Here is a 25404-nt window from a genome sequence, read left to right on the forward strand (position 1 = left end):
AAAATTTTAAATCACTGATTGCACTTTCACAACGTAGCCAACCAAGAAGGACGAAAGAAATGGGGACAGATGATTCTCATTTCCGACAAAACTATAATCACATCAACCTTGACCTAAATTTTTTATCTCCTCTTGGTTGTCGAGAAGACTAGGCAGAGCCTATGCCTAGCAAGAAAGAAGCAACATTTGTTGTCAGCATGGCCATGGTGATTTCATAGTGGTAATTTTTCAATTTTTTTTGTTATATGCCTGAGCATCATATGAAACACACTGGATAATATTTATTACCAACCACCACAGAACTTAAAATAATTATAATGGCAATAACAATTATCATTCTGTTAAATAGTGAAAACAATAGAAAACACATTCTACACAAATTTACAATCTGTCAATCACCCTCACTTTGAGGGCCCTTTGAGTTTGGGTTCCAACAGTCCTTTTATATGAGATTCCACTTTCTTTCTCATAATATTATGAGGCAAACGTTCAACAACCTCAGCTCCGAAGGAGAAGACCAGAGCCTTTCTAGCTGTCTCTAAATCAACACCACGTGCACGGAAGTAGAAGAGCTGGTCTTCTTCTAGGTCACTTATTGCAGCCCCATGGGAGCACTTGACATCATCAGCAATGATTTGGAGATTGGGCTTGACATTTACGGTTGCACGAGGCTCAAGGAGAAGGCTCCTTGTTAGTTGTCCTGCATCAGTCTGCTGTGCATATCTGCATGATAGAACATATAAATTCAGCACACAATATAAGCTGAGAACAGTTTCTAGCCTTGAAAGGTGTTTTCAAAATATGTTCATAAGCCATGCACTAGGATGTTTGAGAAGTCGGAATTGGGTGAGACAGAATTAAATCTGTTAATCAGCCCAATGTGCTGAAACGTTTTCAATAATCAGTCACAGCTGAATGACTCCAAATTTTTATTTAAAAAAAAAAAAATTGTAGTAAGAACATAATTGGCCATTACAATCATTTTTGGATCAAAGGAACCCCATCATATTATGGAGTTCAAATTGACATAGCGTGCACCTGACTGGTTTTAAAATTGACATGACATAAACCTTTCATTTTTCACTGGCAAGGGACTGGGTGTGTAGCTCAACATGACATATATTGGAGCCACAACATTGTTCAAAAAAATAAGTTATAGATCATGAAGATTGGCGAACGTATGATTTAATCAGTACAACCTTAATAAAAAAAATGAGATGAAATACAGGTACCTGTTGACCTTTACATTCCCATCAAATACAGCCTGTCCTTCTGAATTAGCCACTATGCACTTGTGAAGTTGTCGGGAATAACCCCGTGGATGGTCCAAGACTAAGCTGCTATGTAGATCTTGTGTTTGATCACTAGCCGCCAAGTGGAAAGTTGATAACTCTGTTATTGTGTCTGGGCCCACTTGCTGAACATGGAGATTGTGTCTGCTCAATTTCCCACCTGTGCTTACTTCTATGAGTTTGTAGGTACTAGATGACTCCTGCAAATTATCAACTGACAACCATGCTCTAATGCTGCTTAACAATTTTTTTGTGCATAAAATCAGAAACTCAAGAATTGAACTACAGGAGCACTAGAATCATTGACAAAGCCAAGATTACATGGATTCAAGTGAAGCGTCCTAAAATATCTTCCTTTTTGTTTGTTTTTTTGGTTCTAATAATGAGAGGAAAAGGGAGAAGGGGGGAGGTGAGGTTAATAGCTTTAGACAGAGCTCAACAAGCAACTTCTCCAGCAAACACATTGCAGAACCATATCTTATAAATGAATGCAAACTTAGGGCTCATTTGGTTCGGTGGAATAGGTATTCTTGGAATAAGATGGAATATAGTTTAAAATTTGGAAATCGAGCAAACAACTATTTCTTGCATATTCCTAATTATTTCATTCAAGATGTAATAAGAAAAGAATGAACATCCCCATAGAGAAAGTTGCTAACAGTCATTCCTCGTCTATTCTTTATTATAAATTCATAAAAAGTTTCATATTGTTATTTACTTTATAGTAACAACATAATTTCTTTTAAAATCAATCTGATACAGAGAATAGGTATTCACCAAACCAAACATAACCTTAATGCTATAAGATTAGTACGAACTCTAAATCTTACATTGCTCTTCCTGACAGTCTTCAAAACTGAATTCTCTGCGACTGCAATGGACCAATCCCAGTCAAACCCTCATCAATGATACTACTGAGACCCATTTACTAAATATTCAGCTACCTCAACCATCAAATCAATCTAGGTTTCTATTTAGCATTGCCTTCAACAATATTTCAAAATCTCTCCTGGGGTGAACTATAAATTTGTTTAACCTGAAAAACCCAAGAAGAAAGAGAAGAAACAAAGACACTACTGATAGCAAGTTAAATTGGGCACTGCCACACAAAGATTGTAAAGTGAAATAGAGAAAATGCTGCAGAACAGAAAACGCTTCAAGGCACGTTACAATGTCGCTTTCCTTAAAAAGTTATTTGCACAACCAGATCGGTGTGTATTCAACAAATACGTTTTCAAGATATAATGAAACCTAGAATATAATTTGATATCAGTTTGCGTTATACACAAACGAAAAACTGATTACAAACACCCTTAGAAGAATCTGAACAATTTTTTAAAATTCTATTTCTGCAGAAAACAGAACACAAAATTGAAGAAGATATAGTTTATGAAAGCCTTATGAAAGAAAGAGAGAGAGAATGATTGAATATTTCTGTAAGATTCTTGGAGTTAATCATGTCTTTAAATAGACATAATTATGCCTATTCCCAACAATTACATCTATTCAAATTTAAAATCTGACTGTCAGATTATTTATACGGTTCAAATCGCACCATTTGATCTTATAAAAAATATAAGATTAATTTTAAGTCATCCGATCATGATCAACGATCACGATCTCGCAAGTGTGCAAGCGTGCTAAGTGCTTGTGCACCACTAGCATCCTAAAGACCATACCGTGTGCGCGCGTGCGTGCGTGTGCGTGTGCGGGGTGTATTGGAGTACACACTAGCACTATCTCTTAACCAATTTTAAGAGAATATTTCGCCTTATCATTTATTAATGACTTTTCCTTTTTCACTCTTTCCAATGTGGGAAAAACCCACATAGTATTAAATGCTCCTCATAAATGCTTTAGTAAATACATAAATGGAAGACTATGAAAACCCATAAAATTGATTATTTTAGAAAATATTTCAACAAAGATCAACACCATCACCAAAAGTTCACCAATGGTTTTCATTCCCTGACATTAAATGAGGCAATATCATATAATTCCTTAATTCTTTTGAAAGTTGAAACCCAATTTAGGTGTTCAACTTAAGTATGCCAAAAAATAAAGTGAAATAAGAATGTTAAGCCACATAAGTACTTTCTCTACGCTCCCCTTTTTGCCTGCCATACATTGTCAGTTCATTCCCTAACAGCATAAACTTTTGAAGCCAAGTGGTTGATCAACATGATATTAAGCTCTTATTTCATAGAATCCTTGTTTTGGAGTATCATTGCCCTTCCTACATTATTACCTGCATAGTTTTCTCTCCATGTACTGTGGACCTATACAAACACAGAAGGGATGTTAACATTGATCCACTCCCACCAACAGCTCAAGCCTTTAGGTCAACGAGAGGACCGATACTTCCAAAAAACCCAAAAGAAGTCATTACAGCTTAAGAGTAATTTGCTTGCTTTTTCGGTAAACCAAGGAAAACTCATCTTCTATAAAATAGGAAATAACAGCCAAAGGAACCCAATCAAAACAAACTTCAAAAAGAAGTTCATAAGGCAGCAATTATGTAAAGAAAAATGTAGCTTTTGTGCTATATCAAAGAAACACATGCCACGAACCTTGAATTTTCTGCAATTGCAGCCAGCCATGCATGCTAATCATCCTAGGAAATATGATCAAAGCTCAGATTCTATTTTACAGGAAGTATGACAGGCCAAATTATTTTTTTTCCCCTGGCAGGGGGTGGGGGGGGGGGGGGGGGGGAGAAGGAGATCTGATTATGGAACATTCAGGTCCAAACAAAGGCCAAACAGCCCAATATTTGCAGTTCATGCCACTGCAGCGGGATACCATTCATGCTAGTGTACGAGCATGTTCATTTTAGTGGATTTTATGCCTTGTGATTCTTTTATTTCGGTCACCTTTTCCTAGTCTTTTTAAGTATTCACATGACTAGCATGTGAAGAAAATGGAGGATGGAGATTAAAATCTATCAAGAGATATTAAGGGCTATGGTTCTAGGGTTTTTGTAGGTTATAGTATTATTAGGTAGGTTAATGCAGCAGTTTTTATTGGAGTTGTTTCATTAAAATTTCAGATTTGAGTTCTTGATTGGGATATAAAACCCTAGAAACTCAATGACCCTTGTTCTCTCTTCAGTCCCTTTGTACTGCTTAGCCATCCATCCTTCTTCCTGCAGCTGGAATTCCATGTTCAATTGCTGGACAACATTTTCCACTGACCAATGCTTCAAGATCTTATCAGGGAAAAAATGAGCAAAGAGACTGAAAAGGTCTTGCATGTAAACAATCCGTAAAATCTAGCAATGAGATAGAGATACATACATCAAACTACTAGAAGAGCAGTCACTGAATTGACAAACTAGTAGTTTTGCATAATGCTTAAATTCAAGAAACTTGAAACCTTGGAATTGCACAAATTAAATTCCACATCAAAATGGTAATTGCTCACAAAATCAAGTACTTAGTCTCACCATCTAAAAGTTCAACCAAATTATACATAACAATAGAGTGAAAATCTTTCCTGAGAGACTTAAAACACAAAAAAAAAAATTGATTTAAGTCACTCCATTAGCTCTTATATCATTATATATAAATATACAAGTTATAAACAATAGTGTTGGCCTAGTATGACTTTCGAATCTTGTTTTGGTGATAACAAATAAAGGTTAATTTAACAAGTTATTGTTTGAGTGATGATATTTCAGGAAACCTAGTATGACAAAGTTCAAAAGGGTCAAAGAAATGAAAGTCCAAGATCACAAGTAACATAAAGCTATACTTCATCAACAAGGTGATCAAAAGAAAAGCTCAAGAGGACAAAGATGCTCAAAACATGTGGAAGCTTAAAGAATACTCAAGCTCAAGGCAAAGATGACTCAAAGCAAAGAAATACAAAAAGACTTCAAGATTAGAGAGTTTTTAAAGTCTTTAGGAAGTTTTATGTAAGTACTTCACTTTAAATATCATTTTGAATGCTTTGAAGCTCATTTTAGGGGTTAATATGGACTTAGAGACCTTACTTTGAAAACCCAGGAAAATGCCTTTTAAATGTATCAAAGCAAGATGACTAAGAATTTTGGAAACAAACCACAAAAACAATTTTATAACTGTTCAAGCGACTGAGCCTTTAGACCTCAGGCAACTGAAGATTTTGCTGAACTAATTTTAAATAGGCAGTGAAGGATCAGGCGGTTGACCCTCGAATTCTCAGGCGCCTGACCCTATTTTAAACTGAAAATTTGCAGTGTTCAAAAGGATCAGGCGACTGACCCCCAAAGGCTCAGGTGACTGACCCTCGAACGGCTAGTTTTTAAAATAGCTTTTTAAATTACAAAATCGAGTTGCTTGTGCCCCAAACTCCGTATAAACTTGGGAAATACTCCAAGTAACTTGGGCAACACGAATTTAACACTTTTTGAGCCTATAAATACATGGTTTCTCAAATCAAATTATACCAAGAATTGAAAATCAGATTTCAAGCTATATTGCTCACTCTCTCTCAAAGCCCTCTTGCACACATACTCTTACTAAGAATTTTTCTGAGATAAACTGAGTTTCTGATCGATTTGAAAGCAAAACTTCTGAGGTTTGATACAAATCAAAAGAAGAATCCTGGTGACATACATCCTTGAGTTGCAATTCAATTCTCTTTGATATTTTCTTTGAAGTATTAGCTATGCTATATTTGTACTAACCACCTCTATCTGAGGGCATCTCTTGTACACAAGAATCTTTTCTTGTTTCCTTGTTTTCTTTGACGGTTCAGGTTTATTGTATCGTTGTACCGAGCGTGGGGTATCGCTTGGAGAGGGGGCTCCACCCGATTTGAAGGAGAGATTGTAACAGTTTATTCCACCCGTAAAGGAACGCTATAGTGAAATCCTTAGGTGGTCTTGCCTAAGGCACGGACGTAGGCTGGGTATAAGCTGAATCTCGTAAAAAACTCGGTCTCACTCTCTACCCTTGCTCTTTAATTTTTTCTGCATATATAAATTGTGTGGTTGTGTTTCTAAGTGTAGGAAGCTGAAAATTTGAGATTGAGAAAACTTTTAATTTAAGAGAGTACGTTGATTGATCTTTTGCGAAAACCTTAAAAAGAGTACGTTGATTAATCGTTTGTAGAAATCTTGGTTAAAAGGACGTGCGCCAATATTCATATATACAAGGCTTTATTTAAACTCTAAGTTGAGTTTTGCAAACGCTGAATCAAGGAAGTGCTGCAGCTCATATAATTGGTTAAGTATCTTGTGATTGGTTCATTGGTTGATTGCTAAACATTGTTGAAAGCATCTCATTAACAATCATTGGCTTGTGTCAATATTGAGTGTGGATTGTAGTTGGTATAATTAAGTATTAAAAAATCATTCTTGTGTGTTTGTTAAACTTACAAAAGGTTGTGAATTTGTAAAAAGATTTAAAAGAAACTTTTAAAAACCCAATTCACCCCCCCTCTTGGGACTATACCTTAGTTTTCAAACAGGATGAATTTTGTTTTGATAAAAATAAATAACATAATTATATCAAACAAAAATGTTGATGGCAATTGGTTTGGTGTTTCTAGTAGTAGAGAATGCCCAAACTTTAAGGGCTCATTGTCAGCCAATGCACTTGATTTGGCAGAGGTGGTTTTTCTTGGTTTCCTTGTACCCTTTGGCTTTAGGAATTTTCAGAGGTAATGGAAAGCTTTATTGTTTTAAGACTTTAAGCAGTTCTTTTCTCTTTTGTTCTGTTTTCCTTTGTACTTAATAGGAGAATGCCTTACTCACCAGCTGTATTTTTCTTTCCCGGATCTCCTCCTAATAAATTCTCCTATATGATATATTACACACACACACGTGTGCATGTGCATGTCAATATATAAACACTACATTATAAGGTCAAGATATTACCTGGTTGAAAAATTTTGTTATCAAAAAATTAAATTTCAAAATCTAAAAATTTGATTCAGACAAATATAAAGGTAATAGACTAAAAATCAAATAATTTCATGAAGCAAATCTAAAGTGTAAAAATTGAAAAATTTCAGTTTTATATAAATGTGTACAGAAATTCTGTTGCTCATCCATTTGTTCAATAAATTTTTTTATAATAAAACAATCTATTAAAGAGAAAAAAATAATGACGAGGATAAGAAATCCTCCCAGAAAGAAAGCAGGAAAGAGAGCAGAAAACAAGCAAACTAAAAAAATTACATTAAAGCTGCCTTCCAAGTTCCAATCCCTTTGGATATCAGACAGTGAGAGACCCCAAAGATCCCAGAAGAATGTGCCCAAAATGGGGCAAAGAAAAAAACATGCAATTTTCACCCGAAGAAAATTTGTAGAAGTGTTTTGATCTTCGAAGATTCTAGCACTCCATTTGAGTCGAAGCAACCACAGAATTGTGCAGAGTCCCAAAAGATCCTTCATCTTTATTCTTCCCAAAACTGCAAACCATCACCATCAAGAAGTCATGAATAAATTCTGGAGCTGTCCATCCCTCTCTAAAATATGAAAACAAGTTGTTCCACATATACCTCACAACCATACAGCGAAGTAAGATGTGGCTAGAAGTCTCGCTTGACTTGCAGCACAACATGCATATATCTGGACTAAGGGCTTTGTACAGCCTCCTTGTCTATAACACATCATTCCCATTGATCTTGTTGACAATTAGCGTCCAAATGAACGCTTAAATGGAACCTTTGCTTTCCAAACAGCTTTTCTTAAAAGGAGGGGACTAGGATTTGTGGATTTTGCAAGATAAGAAAATAAAGACAAGAGAAATACCCCCGTGTCACCAATCCAAAGCCTTATGTCCTCCAGCGAAGTTGGAAAGAAAGAATCCAGCAAAACCTAGTAAGCAAGTTAACTCATCAACCTCTTTCATTGAGATTTCTAAAAAAAAGTGGAAATCCCAAGAAAAAGAGGCCCCCCTTAAAAGAAATAAAAAGCTGAAATCAGGGCACTGTGAACACAAAAGAGTCCAAACAAGTGCAGCACCAACAGCTCCAACAAAGGCTCGCCAACCCAAATATCCTCACAGAAATGAATTTTATGACCAACTCCAGCTTTATAATGCGTGTGAGAAAAGAAATGGCAAGCTACCAGTGAAACAAACTCCCAGGGGCTCACCTTATTGCCACTAACTCTCAAACCCCAGCCATTTGTTCAATAAATTAAAAATTATTACTACATTGTGCATCATAAACATGCACATAAAATCAATATGTCATACCTTTATTTGATAACTAGCCACAACAAAGTGAAAATTTTAGCATGGAATACAAATTCATCTGCTGAAAACAAAGTTCACTTAATATGGGGCAGCAGTTGGGGAACAACTCTGGAAACATGCCAAAGCTTAGCCATTTTTTCATCACCTCCATGGGGACTGACTAGTTGAGTATCTCAATAACATTTTTCAAAATCTCCACCCAATATACTCCTTAATTACTCAAATCTCCATTGATTCCACAATCAGAAGAACCCTTGAGCTTAAAAGGGTAAACTTCTTCCATCGCCTATCAGACCCTTCAATCAAATAATAATTCAAATTTGAAGGGTTTGGTAATTGACATCGACGGGAACTTCCACTACAATCAAATCAGGTGCATTAACTCATTCTACACTGGTATACTGTTTGCGCTCACCACCAACATGTACGGCTTGCACCAAAGCTTCAACTAATAATGCCTCCTTCAGCAGGAAAATTGCAAATCCTCTCAGCACACATTAGGAAGCATGAATTAAGTGCACTGATAAATCAATTTCTCCTGTTAACAGGTCAAAAACCCCCACCTTCTTAGATTTCCCAGCAGCAGGGATTGCAAATGTCGCTTCTCCCAGCAAAATCAAGAAATCCACAGGATTGACTTTCGTGATCAAATGCCTACCCCCTGAAGCAGACTGAAACCTAGTTCACATTATCTCTGTAAAGATAGATCAAGCCCAAAATCCTCAGTTGAAATGGAGGAACCTCTTCAGGAAGCCAAGCGCTCAGACTTTCCAAACTGGAGTACTTTAAACCCTCAATGAAAAGAATGAAAAAATTATGGTAGACCTACCAAAGGACATCTTCAAACTCATTTCAAAAAAATGGAATGATGCTCTCATTGGGCAGTTCTGGGGAAAACCCCCACCCTTCTCACATATGAAAACCATCATTGAAAAAATCAGGAGGAAAAGTGAAGATATTGAAATCTACTCTCTAGCCTCAGGCTCCTTTGTCTTAAAGTTTATGGAGGAAGGGGGCAAAACATGGGTTTCAGAAAATGGCCATGGTTCACAAGAAATGATCCAATTTGCCCATCACCATGTGTGCAGGACATTCAGATAGAAAAATTCCCCATCTGGATCCAGTTCAACAAAATTCCCTTCACATATTGGACACCCAGCTTAAGCTACATAGCAATCCCAGTTGGAAAGGAACTTTACCTTGAAGACATACACCAAACAGATGAAGAAATCTCACCCGTGCAAGAGTGTGCATTGAGATTGAGATGAAGACCAAAGACCTATCTTACTTTCTTGACAGCAGGTTACCATACAGAGGCATTTTCACCATCGATGTCAAATACACCTGGAAACCATTGAAATTCTCAAACTGCTCACTCTTAGGACACTCTGAAAAGAACTACAGTGCGAAAAGGAAATGGGTTTAAAAACCTAAAAGGATTCTATTGAGTCCACAGTGGAAACTGCTTTTGGTGAGAGTAGTAAATACTAACCCACGCCCCCTTCCCCTGCAGATGGAAAGGAAGCTGACACCTCTTGGTTGCAGATTAAAAACCTTCCTGTTCTTTGCTTAAAGATTTCATCCTCTGTTATTTGCAGAGTTAAAAGCCCCTTTTTTGAGTTTACAGTGGCAGTTCTGGTCTTTAGTGTGTGGAGCTCCTCTTGCGATTGGTAGAGTGCCTTTCTAGCATCAGTGATTCTGTTGCTAATGTTTGCAAAATGCCTTTGATGGAAAATTTTTAGCTCTATCTTCAGCAACTTGAGCTTGTGGCATAGAGTGAACACTGGCGAGCCATTTACAATGGGTTTCCAAGAATCAGCAACAATATTGAAGAAACCTTTTTTCACCCAACAATTTAGAAACCTGAATGAGGTTTTATGGGGGGCTTCTTTTTCAAAGAGGATTGAATTTTATAACTACAAGGCAGTGGTCTGAGATTCCATCAGGGAGGAACATAACATGCATGTTTGGGAAAATGTAATTGCAACTTTGAGTAGAGAGCACTCTGTCAAGTTTACATGCTACCAATCCATCTTCCCTTTTATCAGTCCAAGTGCAGAGGGGACAAACGTAAGGGAAGTCATCTAGATTGGTGATGAAATTCAGTACTACCAATCATACCTCCATTTGCAATAGGATTGCTGCTCTCTTCTGTGTCTAACTAATTGACTATATTGAAACCCCCATGACTATATGAGGGCTTTCTTAATTGAATCAGACAAGGACGATGGTTCCTTCCAGAGTCTTCCTTTCCTGCAACAATGTTTACACTAATCTGAGTGAGCAGTAATATGACCTTTTCATGGGTACATACAGACAAGATATTGAATGAGTTTGGGCTGAAACCCACCCTAATTCTTCCTGTAGACCCACCTTTCCTATAATTGTTAAGGAGACCCAGTTTCTCCAAATGGTTTTTGTCTTTGGAGAAGTCGACCTACTTAATTTTATTCTCAAAAAGTCCAACCATATGTATTTTATTTTCCTTCATGAAATTACTAACCTCCTTTTGCTCTAGGGGTTCCAACATGCAATTGGATACATTAATCCGGTCTTTGGGTTTCATCAGGCTTTGCCTAGATTTTTGGAGGCATTCCTTTTTTTTTCTCTCTTTTTTTCACTTCCTGCCCTCTGCTCAAGTTTGTCTGTTTTGGCGTTCTGAGTGTTAAGCTGTTTGATTTGACTTCACTTGACTCATCTTTTCATTTTAGGATGGCGTTTTTCCATTTTTCTTAGCAGTTTTCCTTCTGTCTATTTTTAACATTAGCATCCTCCCTTGGGGTTTGAGTGCTCATCCTTTTTTTCGCTTCCATGAGGTGCTTTCTTAGCTATTTCAGCAAGAGAGCTTTCTTCAATCTCTTAAATATCTTCGAAAGGGTTTTAAATCTGCACCCAAGAGGTGCCAGCTTCCTCATCAGGAGGGTTTTCTTCGCATTTACTAGAAAGACACTCTACTAGAAAGAACTCTACCAACCGCAAGAGGAGATTCAAAGCCTTCTTAGGGAAGGGAAATGACAAGAATATCCATAGCTACAAGGTCAAATGATAGGATGCCTGCAAACCCCGTGAAGGACTCAGATTAAAGCTCCTTTCAGAGTGGAGTGAGGCATTTGCAGTTAAATTAATCTGGCATATTTGCACATCTAAAGCTTTTCTATGGGTCATCTGAATCCATAGTTAGAAACTCAAAGGCAAAATCCTATGGGCTACAAAAGCTACAACAAGAAGCGCATGGACTTGGACGAGGGTCTTAAGGGCCAGAACACTTGCCTGGTTCAGCATCAGTACCAAAATTGGCAATGGGATAGCAACATCTAAATTTTATAATGACTGCAATCAACAAAGTCCACACGAGGACCACTATGGACTTCACATTCTTGTTAAGTTCAGCCTCCCTAACCAAACACAGTATCTGACATCATCCAAAACAAAAATGCGCTTGGCCAAGAAGAATGTCTGCAACTGCAAACCTCGCGAGATAAGTTCCAATATATGCAGCCTGCCTGGATGCCAAATTGAAGACAAATCTACTGGAACCTTAGTCCCTCAAAAAAATTTTCCTTTCCCACTGCATGGAATTCAGTTAGAAGCTAAAAAGACCCTGTAAATTGGGCACACATTATCTAGTCTAAGCACAGTATTCAAAAGCAATCCTTTGTCGCATGGCTTGCTTGGAAAAACAGACTGACTACACCAGACAAGATGAATTGATGGTGCATAATGTCAGATACTAACTGCAAACCTCGTGGCTCTGAAGCTGACAATAGAACATCTTTCCTTCAGCTGCCCAAACACCCAGCAAATAGCTGCCTCTACATTCAACATATAAATGCAAAATTCAAAATGAGAGGAAGTCTTGGACTGGCTTACTGCATTGGGCAACTCTCCCTCCAAGCAAATTGTGCAAACTGACTTGGACTGCAGCCCTATATCACACTTGAAAAGCTAGGAACCTAAATCTTTATGAAAATACAAGCTTCAATGCTGAAGTCACCACTCAAATGTCATCCTAAATGTGAAATCAAAGCGCTCTCAGCATGCATCTACATAACACCACAATTAAGAGATGGATTTCTCTCGTGCAGTCACCCTTTCTTCGTTAATCTCTCTATCATTCAACATCATGTTACTAGTTAGATTTGATGGTGGGGATTTTCTATCTAGATCGAAGGGAAGTTCTTCAGTCTGAGATTGGATAAGGCAGGGAAGGTTGGAGTGTTGTTCATTCTTCAGAAGAACCATAAGGGCAATCAGTGGGCATGACTATCTTCAGGAGCAGCTCATGGTTTTCTCAGGGATTCTCATCTCTTGCTGGTAGTTTGAGCAAGGAATTTTGTAGATTCGGGGTGGGTTATGTTGATTACTAGATGGGGATTCATGCGACTAGGGCAGAGAAATTCATGGAAATAAGACATGGAAGGAGGGATAAAAAGTACTCCATTTTTGTTCCTAAAGAGCCGAAAGGGGAAGGGAAGTCTCGATTTGGGGATGCCTTTGTTGCTTTGGAGAACTCCCGTCGATCAGGCAATGGAGCAGATAGTAAGAAAATAAATGAAAATCACTCATAGAATCAGGACATTTGTGGAAGTGTAGGCAATGGTGGCGGTTGTTAAAAATTTAAGAATGTGTAAGAGGTGGTCTATGCTCATTGTGGGGGCAGTTTGCAAGAGGAGCTCATCAGTTAGCTACACAAGAACAATAGCCGGGTTGAAGGCAATGCTGAGATCAGAGGTGGCTAGGGTTTCACACGTGGAAAACGGGAAGACGAAGATGGAGTTAGAGGCAGCTAGGGTTTCTTGTGTGTAAGATGGGATGATGAAGCTAGAGTGGGTTGGGCCTGGCTATTGTCAATAAACAATGATTTTTGGGGCAGTTGTTCGAAAATAATGAGTCTGTAAAACCCTTTGATGGCTTATGGGATAAGGAAGCCCAAAATCAATCTTTTGATTTAAAAATGGGTTTTGGAAGTGAGAAAGCTTCTATAGAAGCGCAGATGAGCCACTAATCTAGGCAGGCCCATAAGTCTCTACAACCCCCTGACCATAAGGGAGCCTTTCTGCCCACGAGTTGGGAGGATACAGGAGTTCAGTGTCCTTTAGAGCAGAAGCAGGTCAAATAGTGTCCATCTTCAAATGAATTACAAGGTGATCCAATCTTGTGCTCCTTCTTGAGTAACAACCTTGGTGAGTTGGCGGTCATGATGAGGGATGCTTCGATAGAATTAAAATGCAGCTGATGGATGTAGGAAGGTCTGATAGGTGTGATGCTTCTCCTCGGCTAGAGGAAAATGATAATAGGGGGAGTTCGAAGAATGCACGAGGGGGGCTCTGTTTCTAAAAGAAGGGCGTCCCTGGGCCATCAGGCCCCAGCTTTGCGAGGGCAAGGGGAGCGTATGTTTCTAAGAATTTTAATTCTCATGATTTTGAAAACCATGCTTCCATTTTTGGTTTGGTGGGAAATCAAGCAGGTGAGGAGTCTATTCGGACAATTCAAGGAGTGGTAAGTGGTGCATTTGTCATAAGGAAATGCAAATGGGTTTTGAAGGAAGGAAACTCAATGAAGATAAGAAAGAATTATCTGGTGAGAAAACACATAAAATTATAAAGAGGGATTCGAATGGATCTTTTAGTAGTGGAAAAGCCAATTGTTGAGAGGGCTCAATTGAGTAAGGAAAGCAAGAGATTGGGTGATGTTTCGGATGAGGACAGCATCGGGAGTAGTGATTTTAAATGCGCAAAAGGTCTACTCTTGGGCCATATTTGGGAACAGTGTGGATATTCCTCCAATTCTTCAACTGATTGTCTCTAGGATTTATCTCATGTGTCGTCTCCTCCTTTAGAAGGTTTAGAGGGTATTAATTTGTTTGAAGAGGAGGTCCCCAAAGATGGAAAAAAGGTTAAGGACGGAATTTTGCCAACTAAAGCTCAAGATGAAATTCCCGAGAAGGACATTGAAACTCAGAGTTTGTTGGATGACTTGGGCCTCATGTTGTATGATCAAGTAGGTAATGAAGTTTGGCTTGATGGTGGCAAATCCAAGGTGAATGAAGGGTCAGAGGGAATTAGTTAATTTGTAGTGTTCAGTGAACTATGATGGGAAGGGATTAAAGAGGGGATTTCTTGGTTGATCATAGTAGTTTTTCTTTTTTTTTAGTTTTTATTTTCCTTATTTTTTGTTTTGTTTTTATTTTTTTATTTTTTCTTTTTGAGTTTTATTTTGTTTTTTTATTTTATTTTTTGAGGATTTAGTATCCTCACTATGATTGTACATTCTCTTCCTAACATCTTCTTTTATACTCAAAAAATAAAAAACAAAGTGCTTTGAAATAAAAAAACTCGAAGCACTGCTAAGTCAACTGTAAACAACTTTGCTGTCCTCAAACTTCTATAGTATTGTAAGCATGTACTGCCTCTTTGCACCCCTATTATCAATAAACTGATAATTACATTGTGTGTAAAAAATAAAAAATAAAAATAAAAAGGAGAGACGCTTCAACCAAATAATTCAATAAAATAAATCATTTTTTTTTTTGTTAACTTTTTGAGTCCGATCCCGTTTTGATAATGACAAATCACAAGTATCTTGTGTGTGTACTTAGTGCTTGAGCAGATTTACATTTCAACACGCAAATAAGGTAAAGGGAAAATGGAAGCCATGAAAGACTTAAAGCACATTTCATCTAACGTATTCCATGGAAGATGGAAGAGTAAAGAAGAGAAGACATTTATTATTGTAATTGCATTTAGTTTGTATTGTATATGCATGCCTTGCTTGATTTGATTGAAAGCTCAATAATGACCTTAGAATGACCGTAGGGAACAAATCTTTTCATGAAAAACCTTTTTCTAAAATGATAAAATCATAAAAAGGTTTTAAAATGTTTTTGAGGTCAAAAGTCGGCAAATTGTTAAGCCCCAGTTGACCGAACTCTAAGGCCCAATCGACCGACTAGACCACATGGCCAGAATTTCAATTCTGTAAAGGCCCAGTCCCTAGTCGACCGGCCAGAACAAAATTGGCCATAATTGCAAGGCCCGGTCGATTGGCCCCTTGAAAGCACTTCTTACCCCAGTCGACCGGATCATAAGGCCGGCATGCCGAAGCTCACTAATTTGGAAAATTGCCTTGGCCCTGTCGACTGGTGCTAGCCCCAATCGACCAGACCTCTCGAGTTGCAATGATTTAATTTGAAATAAAATAATGTTTTATTGGTCCAACGGTCACATAACAGCTACTTGGGGTCTTAGCCTATAAATACCTTGCCCAATACATTTGAAATGGTTGTTGAGTATATTGATTCATATTCCTACACATTTTGGGCATATTTTTCAAAATCAATGAGTATTCATTCTCTCCTACTCTCTTCATTTTTATAAAATCTTCTTGAGAGAGTTAATCTAGTTTCTCTCCCACACTTTCTTTTGAAGATCATCTTTGGAGAAAACATCTATTGAGCTTAGATTTTTGAAGGAGCATTTATTGCATATATTTTCACTCATCCTTTCAAAAACAAAAAGGAATTTTACTCTCTTACACTTGTTTATTGCAAATATTTTTAGAGAGCAAAAATCTAGCTTCCCCCATTCTTTCATTTTGAAAATCATTGTTGGAGAAAGCTTTTATTGATTTCAGATCTTTGAAGAGGCTTTTATTGAACATTCATTTTATATCAAAGATCATCCACATTTATTTTAGCAAAAATCTATTTAAGAGCAAAACCCTAGGTTCTCCTATATTTCTCTTCAAAAATATTTTTGGAGAAATTTTTATTGGGTTTAAATCTTTGGAGTATTTATCATATACATCTTATTCAAAGATTGCATAAATTTTATTGAGAAAAATACACATACTCTATTGAGCTTTAAATCATATCTTGTGAGAGTGTATTAGATTTTCATTTGTACAAATCAGCTTGTAAAAAGCATTTTATTGTACGCAAATTTCTTTATCATTTGTATTTATGGTTTAGGTACAGAACCAAGCCAGTTGTGGGGTATCGCCTAAAGAGAGGGGCTCCACCCTACTGAAGGAGTGTGCCAGGCGTGGGGTATCGCCCATGGTTTTAAATCGCGGTAGCGGGTAGCGTAACGTAACGGTAACAGGTGTAACGGGAAGCAGGAGTAGAGGATGTTACATAACGGGAAGCGGGTGTAACGGCCGTGAATTTTTTTTAAGCACGCACAACCTTGTGCATATTAGCGTACTTGCATGTTTTAAGCTTTTGGCCATTCTTAGAAAGGGTTTTAGTATATTTTGGACCCTTTAGTTCAAGTAACTAAGTTATTTGGTAAGGGCAACAAGTTTACATTTGTTTTAAACCATCATTGATAGAAAATTACGTGTGCGCGCATATTTATACTTCTCATTGTTCTTATCTGTGATAAATTCTTATGTGTGCTAAATGAATTAATAAAATAAAATACATTATACACTCCATTAATCTATTAGACACATAAGACATACGAATAATATAAATATAAAATAACTAGAAAAGAAAGAAGGTTGAAGTTGAAAAATAAACATAAATATCACATTACTAATATTATTAAAAAAAAAAAATTCTTAACAAGTTAGTATTTTGAAATTGTTAATTAATGCATCTATTGTGAGTATTTAAAGAAAAAGTAAATTTTGTATAATTGTCATCCTCTTTATAATCTTTTCCACCTCTTGCCACTTGGGATATTGAGAATGATATATGAAAGAGAGAGAAAAAGTGAGAAAAAAAAGTAAAAAATAAAATATTTTTTTGGTGTAACAGTCCTGTAGCGGTTACATAACGGCCGTAGCAGCCTTTACGTAACAGTCGCGGTCCGTAACGGCCGCTACGGCCGTGATTTTTCTTCCCACTGATTTCGCGGTGTGTAACGGTATCGATAACCCAAAAAACCTTTACGTAACGGCGTTACGTAACGGTCGCGGCCTTTATTTAAAACCATGGTATCGCCTGAAAAGGAGGGCTTCATGCAATAAGGAATATTGTAAAGGGGGACTCCATCCTGTAAAGAGGCTTGTAAAAGGTTTGCTCCACCCGGTTAACGGAGCGGGTTGGCTTGAGGCGAGGACGTAGGCAAGTACAACCAAACCTCGTGAAAATAATGTGTTTGCACTCTCTCAACCTATACTCTTTATTTTTCAAGCACTTGCATGTTTATATTTAATTTTCTGTGATTGTTGTATATGCATGTTAAATATTTGCATGCGTAAGTTTTGTGGGATTTGAGATTGTTTAGAAATACTCTAGGCTTGCGAAATACTGGTTGTGGTTTTAAAATTAGGGGAACACTTGATCTAAAATTTTTAAATATCCAATTCAACCCCCCCCCCCCCGCGGGCGGTCTTGGGATCGCACCATAAATCACAGTTTTCATAGAACCAATGTTGATTACTTCTTTAACAGAATGTGTATCTGTTGTGTGTATCTGTGTGTACTACCAATCTACCAGAGTGCATAGTACATTGTACATTGTGCAAGAAGAATATGTAAGGTAGTATAAAAAATACAATAATTTCAAGAAACATGTCTAAATTGTAAAAATTAACAAATATCATTCATATACTAGAACTAATCACGTATATGTTTCTAGCCCCTGGTTAAATAAATTAAAAGCACTTTGACAACATTGAAATGGATTTATGTTAGCATCTTATAGTAGATTTGTATATGAAAAAAAAATAGCAGAGAATAGGAACTCACCTGCTGAACTGAAGTCCACTTAACATGGGCAGCACTCAGGGACTGACTCTGAAAGTAAGAATGCCGAACCTTTGCCACTTTTCCAATCACCACCTCAGTAACCGAATTCACCCAATAACACTTGTCACACTCTCCACCCATGTACTCTTCTATTATATCAATCTCCCCTCCTTCCTCCACAATCACAAGAACCCTTGGGTTTGAAATGGGCAACTTCTTTGATTCCCTATCAGCCCCTTCAATCGAATAATAGCTCAAATTCAAAGGGTTTTCTACTCGACACCCTGCTGGAACATACACTACAATCAAGTCTTGTGCGCCAACCCCATTAAGGTACCAAAACAAATCCCCTTCAAAATTGGTCACGAATTCATTCACCCTTTTCATAATAATGTCTGAAGAGAGGCTCGATAAGCCTCCAACATACACGCCATCAGGCAATTCAGACAAGTTTGAGAATGAGCTTACAATGTGGCCATCAATGATCACAAGATTGGGGATATCAATGGCTGTGGAGATGCCCACTTGGGTTTGTGATAATTGTGGAGAAGATAAAATTGGGAGGATCTCAGAGTGTTTGATGAAGGAAGTATCTGTGAAGCGGAAGGGCTCATCTTTGCGAGAAGGCCATGATGTTGAGAGTAGGGTTTGTGAGGAGGTGTCTCTGAGCTTTTGGAGAGGTGAAGGTATTGGTGAAGAAGAAAGCGAGGTGGAGAGAGAATCTTCAAGGGTTTCGGCAATTTGGAGAACAAAAGGGTCTGAGAGGGAGGCTTGTGGGGTGGAACAAAGTTGAACAAAAAACCTAGGTTTGGATCTTAGTCTAGGTATGGATAAGGATTTAGATATGGGAGATGTGAATATGTGAAAATGCGGAGATATTGCTGATGTAACCATGGATGTGCTTGTGTCGCTTGTGTTTGTATTGTGAGGATTCAAAATAACTCTGTTGTTAAAAAAGAAGAAGAAGAAGAAGAAAGAAGAGATGCTATTAAACAGTATACATTAAATATGTCAATATTGATTAAAATGTTTACTTTTATGAATAGAAGTGTTATATAAGTCAGGTAAATTACAAAACTTGTAACATAAATAAGCATGAAAGATATTTTACAATAAAAAAACATGAAATAGATAAAGAATAATTATTTCTAAAATTCATCATGGAATGTCTATTTCTATCTATTCCATGTCGAATGAAATAATACAAACATTTGCATGATCGATTTCTAGAAAATTATTATAGCCATATACAATTTGTATTACATTCACATCTCATTCCACCATATTCTTAAGAATAAAAAAATTGTGAAACATAAAATAAATATTAAAAAGGATTGCCATAAGTATAGTTGGAAGTTGGAAGGAGTCTCTCGGAAAAACTACAAAGTTCTCAACTTTCAGTTAAATTTGTTAGACATTAAAACTAGTTAATATTGCAAACAACTATTAAAATAGCAATTGAACACCATTTGGAAGAGTTTATCGAGGAAAATTTTCAACTTTCAATTTTGTTACACATCAAAAACTCAAATCATAATTTGATCTCACTTCATCGACAATTGAATAAGTTAACATTAGAACTCACCAAAAAATAAAATGCATGTGCACCTAATTCCATCTCTGCTTTTCCTTTTCTGATATGATTGATAGACTTTAGTGTCCTTTGTTAAAGTTATGAGCGCAAATTAGAGCTATGACTACATTTGGAAGCTTGGATTTTGGGTCTTCAATTTAGGTTTGTGTGGTTTTAGACAAAACGTAACATAAAACTATATCGAGTTTCTTTCAGATTTTCAGAAGTTCAAATCCAAGGCTCAAAATCCATACTCCCAAAACTACCTAACAGGTATTCCTTGCTTTAACTGATGAACTGGATCGTATTGTATGATTTCAATTCAATTATAGAGCCTTATTTAAAATTTGTTCCTTTTAGAACAATAAAAAATGGCAGCAGTTAACAAGATAGAGAAATACTGAAATTTTTTTTATAACATAAAGACAGATGATTTTAGCATTAACGTATAAATGTGAAAAAAATGATAACTAGGGTCAGTAACACATGCAGGAGCCAGGATTCAAAGTGAACTAGTGATGCCTACTAAAGTAATATTCCAATCTATATGTCATCTTAGTAATTATGCCAACACACTCTAAAATGCTAAAATGAGTACAAATTTGTCTTTGGTGATTCCCAAGCTGCAATCAGATGGAGGCCAGAAAAAAAAAAAAAAAGTTGTCTCGGCCATGTATGGCGCTCAGAGGTGGTGTGCATTGCTGGGGAATAGGGAAGATTGTAAAAGGGAAGCAGATTTGAAGGTGTATAAGCATCGATCAGCGAGGAAGGAAGGAAAAGATAGCTTGCTTCTTAATAATTATATGAAATCCAATATGCAGTGAGGAAAGTTTTCAAAATTTATGATGCTGAAAGTTTAACTTAGATAAATGAGGAAACCATTTTCAAAAGAGGAGGAAAAAAGAAATGGGAGAATATTTGGAAGTGGACAATGAGTATGATAATGATTTTTCTTGTGATAATTGTCTATTGTTGGATGAGATTAGCGAAAATTTGGAATATATTTTCGGATACTTCGGATGCTCTTGGGTATGTTTCTTATGTGCCAACTTCTCCGCTTGAGGTTTGGAGGATGTTTCTATCTTTGAGGAGGGGCGTTTGGGTGTAGACTTGATTGTGACTAATCAATGTAGGGATGGGTTATTACCTACTCAGGCCGGTGGAGGAGATTAGAGGGTCAGAAGTTGGTGCTCGAAAAATTCTGCATGATTTGGGAATGTAGCTGGCTAATTCTAAAAGAAGTGAAGTTTTTTTTAATGGGGCTAAAAGAAAAGTGAATAAAGATTGGAAGAAACTAGCAAGAATATAGAGCTCTATCAATTATGAAGGGTGAGTCCTAAAGAGAGGTTTCTTAATTAGGGATTGTTACTTTTTTATTTGTTTTTTTTCTTTTTTTCTTTTTTTGCCTTTTCTCTCGATCATTTGTTTTTTTATTTCTGCAATGAGGATCTCTTGCCCTCTCCTACGTTGTAATTCTCTTTATTTATTTCTCTTAATAAATTTATTTGCCAATTAAAAAAAAAACATATTTCTTTTCCAATCTCACATTTGTGTCGCCCTCTCTCACCTCTCTATGACTACTTCTCACTCATCTAAGCTAACAAGGCTAGTCAATGGCTCAGCTTTGTCTGCCTCTTTTTTTAATTATTGCCTTTGATATTGTTTTTTTAATGAACTGAGTAATTTCTTAGTATTTTATTTTAGGAAAAATTACACAAACACCCTGTGGTGGTTTAACCAAAAAAATAATAAACCACCTAGTGGTTTTATTGTGATCACTAAATCCCCCAATAGTTTTCAAAATTATAAAAAGTTATAGCCCCATTAATTTGTCTGAAAATATTAAATACATATGCTATTTTTTGGACAAAAATACCCTTAAATGAGTATTTTCAATAGGTGTATAAGCTCTTGCAACCTAATTCCTTTTTTTGGTGCATCCAAGAATATCCAATACCTTCTACTTCTCTAGCACATCTCATGGCCCCCACAATCCATGACTCCAACTACTCTTTAAGCAACAAAAACAAACCTCATGGACCTACAATCCTCGACATCGTCAACCCATCTTATTCTATTGATCTATATAGTAACAAAGTTCCATCCATTTTTTATGATGGCATCTGGTCTCATGTGGGCTGATGATCATTACTTATATATATTTGTTCTTCAATTTATTTTATTGTTCATTTATTAAAATGTGGGAGCCCATTGCTTTTTAGTTTCTAGGAGTATTGTTTCTTGTTGTTATTTTTCTGCTTTAATAAAACAATTATAATAAGTGAAACTACAGTTTGAAAATACCAAAAATCATATAGTATAAAATATTGATCCAATATATATAATACATGAAAATTCTTCAAATATAAAAAGCAGATCAAGCAGTAACTTCATCAAGTACAAAAATCTGAAGGACCTTCTACTTTTATCTTCAAAGATAAAATGTATGCATATAAATTAATCAAATGCAACAAACAAACACAATTCTTCACATCCATCATAGTTTCAAAATTTGTAATCCAAAATAAAAAGTGCCTTGGGCATAGATATCATTTAAAAACTACATCTGTTGCAAAAACGATAGAGATGTGTGTTATGGAGATGGAAATTTGTTATAACTTCAAGCACCAAAGCACAAAGAGAATTTATCTTTGTAACAAAATCCTAAAATTTTCATAAATAGGAAATAGAACAAATGCAGCAAAACCCCCTACAAAGAGAGTTTATCTTTGCTCCTTTTCCACAAAAAGTTTGCCATAGAAATATAATTGACATAGATAAAAGGTATAAAAATAAATTTTCAAGATCATTTTTTAACCCCAAGTCCTTCCAACATATATAAAAATTCCCAACTATAACTTCTGAAAAGTTCCCAAGCGACACATGTATACCTAATTGTTTTTATAAAAAAATCAATTTTCATGGCATTAGTTCTAGTCTTTGATGCATGATAGCTCTTATCCACAAAACTTAATTAAACAAATAATTTATTAAAATTAAAAATGAATATGTCACGCATGGATTGATGCATGCACAAACGATCCATCAATTAATAATCAAAATCAAGACATTAATCAATCAATTAATTAATTAACAATAAATTAATTAAGAGGGGTGGAAGATATCTTCGAGAAGAGCTTATCACAAGTATCCCGAATGTGGCATCAAAGCACAACCATCACAAGCAAAATAAAATTCATGATGGCATATTAAAAAAAAAAAAAATTGTCCCAAAAGGAATTTTTAAAGATTTGACATTGCTGCCATGCCACCCCCCCTCCCCCTCTTTGATACCTGAAACCCCTGATTCAAATACTTATAAAATAGTAAATTTCGAATCCATAACAGCATATCCTGAAATTCAGCACCAATCCATTTTAAGAACTTCGAATTTAAGCAAAAACTTAAATGCACCCATAAAACCCTAAAGTCCTCAATCTTGAAAAACTCAAGGAACAAGAGCAAAAGATGTAGAATAAAACTGCAATAACAGAAGAAGAGGCACACTAGAAACTTCTGAAAGCAGCCTCATTGACCAAGCAAACTAAAACAATGCGCTGGAAGAAGAAGAAGAAGAAGAAAATACGTACTCAAAATTTCGGCCTTGCTGCAGATTAGCTCGTCGGAAATTTCTCCTTTGGGAACACAGCTTGTTGCAGAGCGTTAGGTATTCCCCCATCCATTTGAACGCAATCCTCTTGAATATTAAAAGTCCTTTAGATTATAAGCGGGGTAGTTTCGTATTTTTACACATCTAGAGCAACAGATATTTTTTAAAAAAAAATTAATTTCTTTTGTAATTTTAAAAAATACAACTATATAAGGGGGTCAGTGAACATGGTAAAATTGTGGGTGTCTTTTTGGTTAAAGCATGGGAAAGATTTATGTAATTTTTTTTTTTTAAATTGTGTTAAAATATTATGTACAAGCTTTTCCTTTTTGATATGGGACTATTGTTCATCTTTAAAATATTTTAGAAAATGTAGTTATTTTGTCAATATTTTCATAAATAAATCAAACATACATTCCTCTAAACATGGAAATTTTATATTCTTGAAAATTTTAAAATTCAAGTACCATGATTCTTGTAATCATAATGTTAGAGGGCATCTTGCATCCCGCAAACCACATGAGGAAAAATTACACATTACATATTTCTCATGTCTATCACTAATAGTTCTCTTAACATCTTACTTTCAATAGAAAAATTGTATGCTTATTAGACATTTTGGTACCACATGCAAAACAAAAAACCACAACAAACCATATGTGGATAGTAAATTCAAATTTTAATCCATGGCCTTGTAAGTTGCAATTTCAATGGTGTGGAAAGTTGATTTTAGATTTGATGTGCGTCTTCTTTTTTAATAATTAACATTATCATAGTCCTCTTTTTTTCTTATTGTGGAGCTTAAATTCAACATGATCTTGATATTTCAAAGTATGATATTCTTGATAAATTCATTCTAGGTATAAATTGAAAATGGCCTAAAAGAAAATCTAACTTTGTCAGTGACTTACATGTCTCACACCCTGCAATGTTGTTGGTATAAGGAAACATCAATTTAATTGCCACCGAGAACTTTTCTTCTCGAAGGGATACAAGAACCGCCCCTAGTCCATAACTATAAGTATTTGTTATTCCATTGACATTAATTTTCCACGTTTGCGATTCACTATCTATGGCCAAAATATTTTCATCTAGGGACTCTACTTTGGCAGGTTCATTGCTTCCCACCGTGCAGTTGACCAGATAATCTTCTACTACTTATCCCTTCACTTCCTTAGCTGATTTATAAACTATATTATATTCTGATAGCAACATGCTCCATTGAGCGATTCTTCTTGACAATGTAGGATTTTCGAATATGTTTTTCAAAGGATCCATTCGGGAAACCAATCAAGTGGTATAATACAAAAAATATTGTCGAAGTCGATAAGCGCACAATGAGTCCACTCTGTCATATAGTAATTTTACCATGGCCTTTTGGTAAGTAGCCCTAACATTATTTACTCCAAAAGGCATCACTTAGTAGCAAAAATTCCACCATAGTGTGATAGAGGTAGTTTTTGCCTTATCTTCCTCCGTTGTTTTAATTTGATTGTATCCTGAAAACCCATCCAAAAACAAGAACATTTATGCCCTGCCATGTTATCTACCAAAACATCTATGTAGGGCAAAAGACAATTATCCTTTGGACTAGCATTGTTTATATCGTTGTAGTCCAAAAATTCTGTTGACTTTTTGAGTTTGATTCCTGTTTTGATTATGACAAACCACAGCATCTCATTTGTGCAATAAGTGTGTACAAGTTCATATTTTTGGAAGCACGAATGACGGATGTCATATGGAAGTCATAAAAGCACCTAAATGAATAGATCCCAGCATATTCCATGGTGTATGAAGGAGCAAAGCATGAAGATTTTTGTTTATTTTTTTGTGTTATAATAGTAATTAAGTTTGAATGTGCATGCATATCATATGATTTTATTTGAAGCTCAAACAATGACCTTAGATTGACCATAGGACCTCCAAGCAATATGAAAAACCTTTTTCATAAAATGCCCAACTTATACCAATGTTTTAAAATGGTTTTGAAGTTTAAAAAAGGTAAAAACTAATTTTTACAAAGGGGTTAGTTGACCGACCAG

General features: G+C 36.1%; 1 protein-coding gene across 1 annotated transcript; it reads right to left on the reverse strand.

Moving 5' to 3' along the window:
- Positions 1–280: 280 nt before the first annotated feature.
- LOC131164163 (protein ABCI7, chloroplastic) lies at positions 281–23452 on the reverse strand. Its single transcript, XM_058121157.1, has 4 exons — positions 23343–23452; positions 18180–19122; positions 1233–1492; positions 281–723 (listed from the first exon to the last, which is right to left on the reverse strand). Exons 1-4 carry the CDS (start codon positions 23429–23431, stop codon positions 402–404), a joined length of 1614 nt encoding a protein of 537 aa, XP_057977140.1. The 5' UTR covers positions 23432–23452; the 3' UTR covers positions 281–401.
- Between the last annotated feature and the right edge of the window lie 1952 nt (positions 23453–25404).

This window comes from Malania oleifera, chromosome 9, assembly GCF_029873635.1.
Source record: "Malania oleifera isolate guangnan ecotype guangnan chromosome 9, ASM2987363v1, whole genome shotgun sequence".
Taxonomy (NCBI): Eukaryota; Viridiplantae; Streptophyta; class Magnoliopsida; order Santalales; family Ximeniaceae; genus Malania; species Malania oleifera.

Excerpts from the sequence above, each read along its gene's own strand:
- LOC131164163 (XM_058121157.1), bottom strand. The coding sequence starts at position 23,431 with ATGGGGGAATACCTAACGCTCTGCAACAAGCTGTGTTCCCAAAGGAGA. Across the intron at positions 19,123-23,342 it reads CAGCAAGGCCGAAATTTTGA|AGTTATTTTGAATCCTCACA; the intron begins GTACGTATTTTC and ends TTTTAACAACAG. Across the intron at positions 1,493-18,179 it reads AGTGGACTTCAGTTCAGCAG|GAGTCATCTAGTACCTACAA; the intron begins GTGAGTTCCTAT and ends GATAATTTGCAG.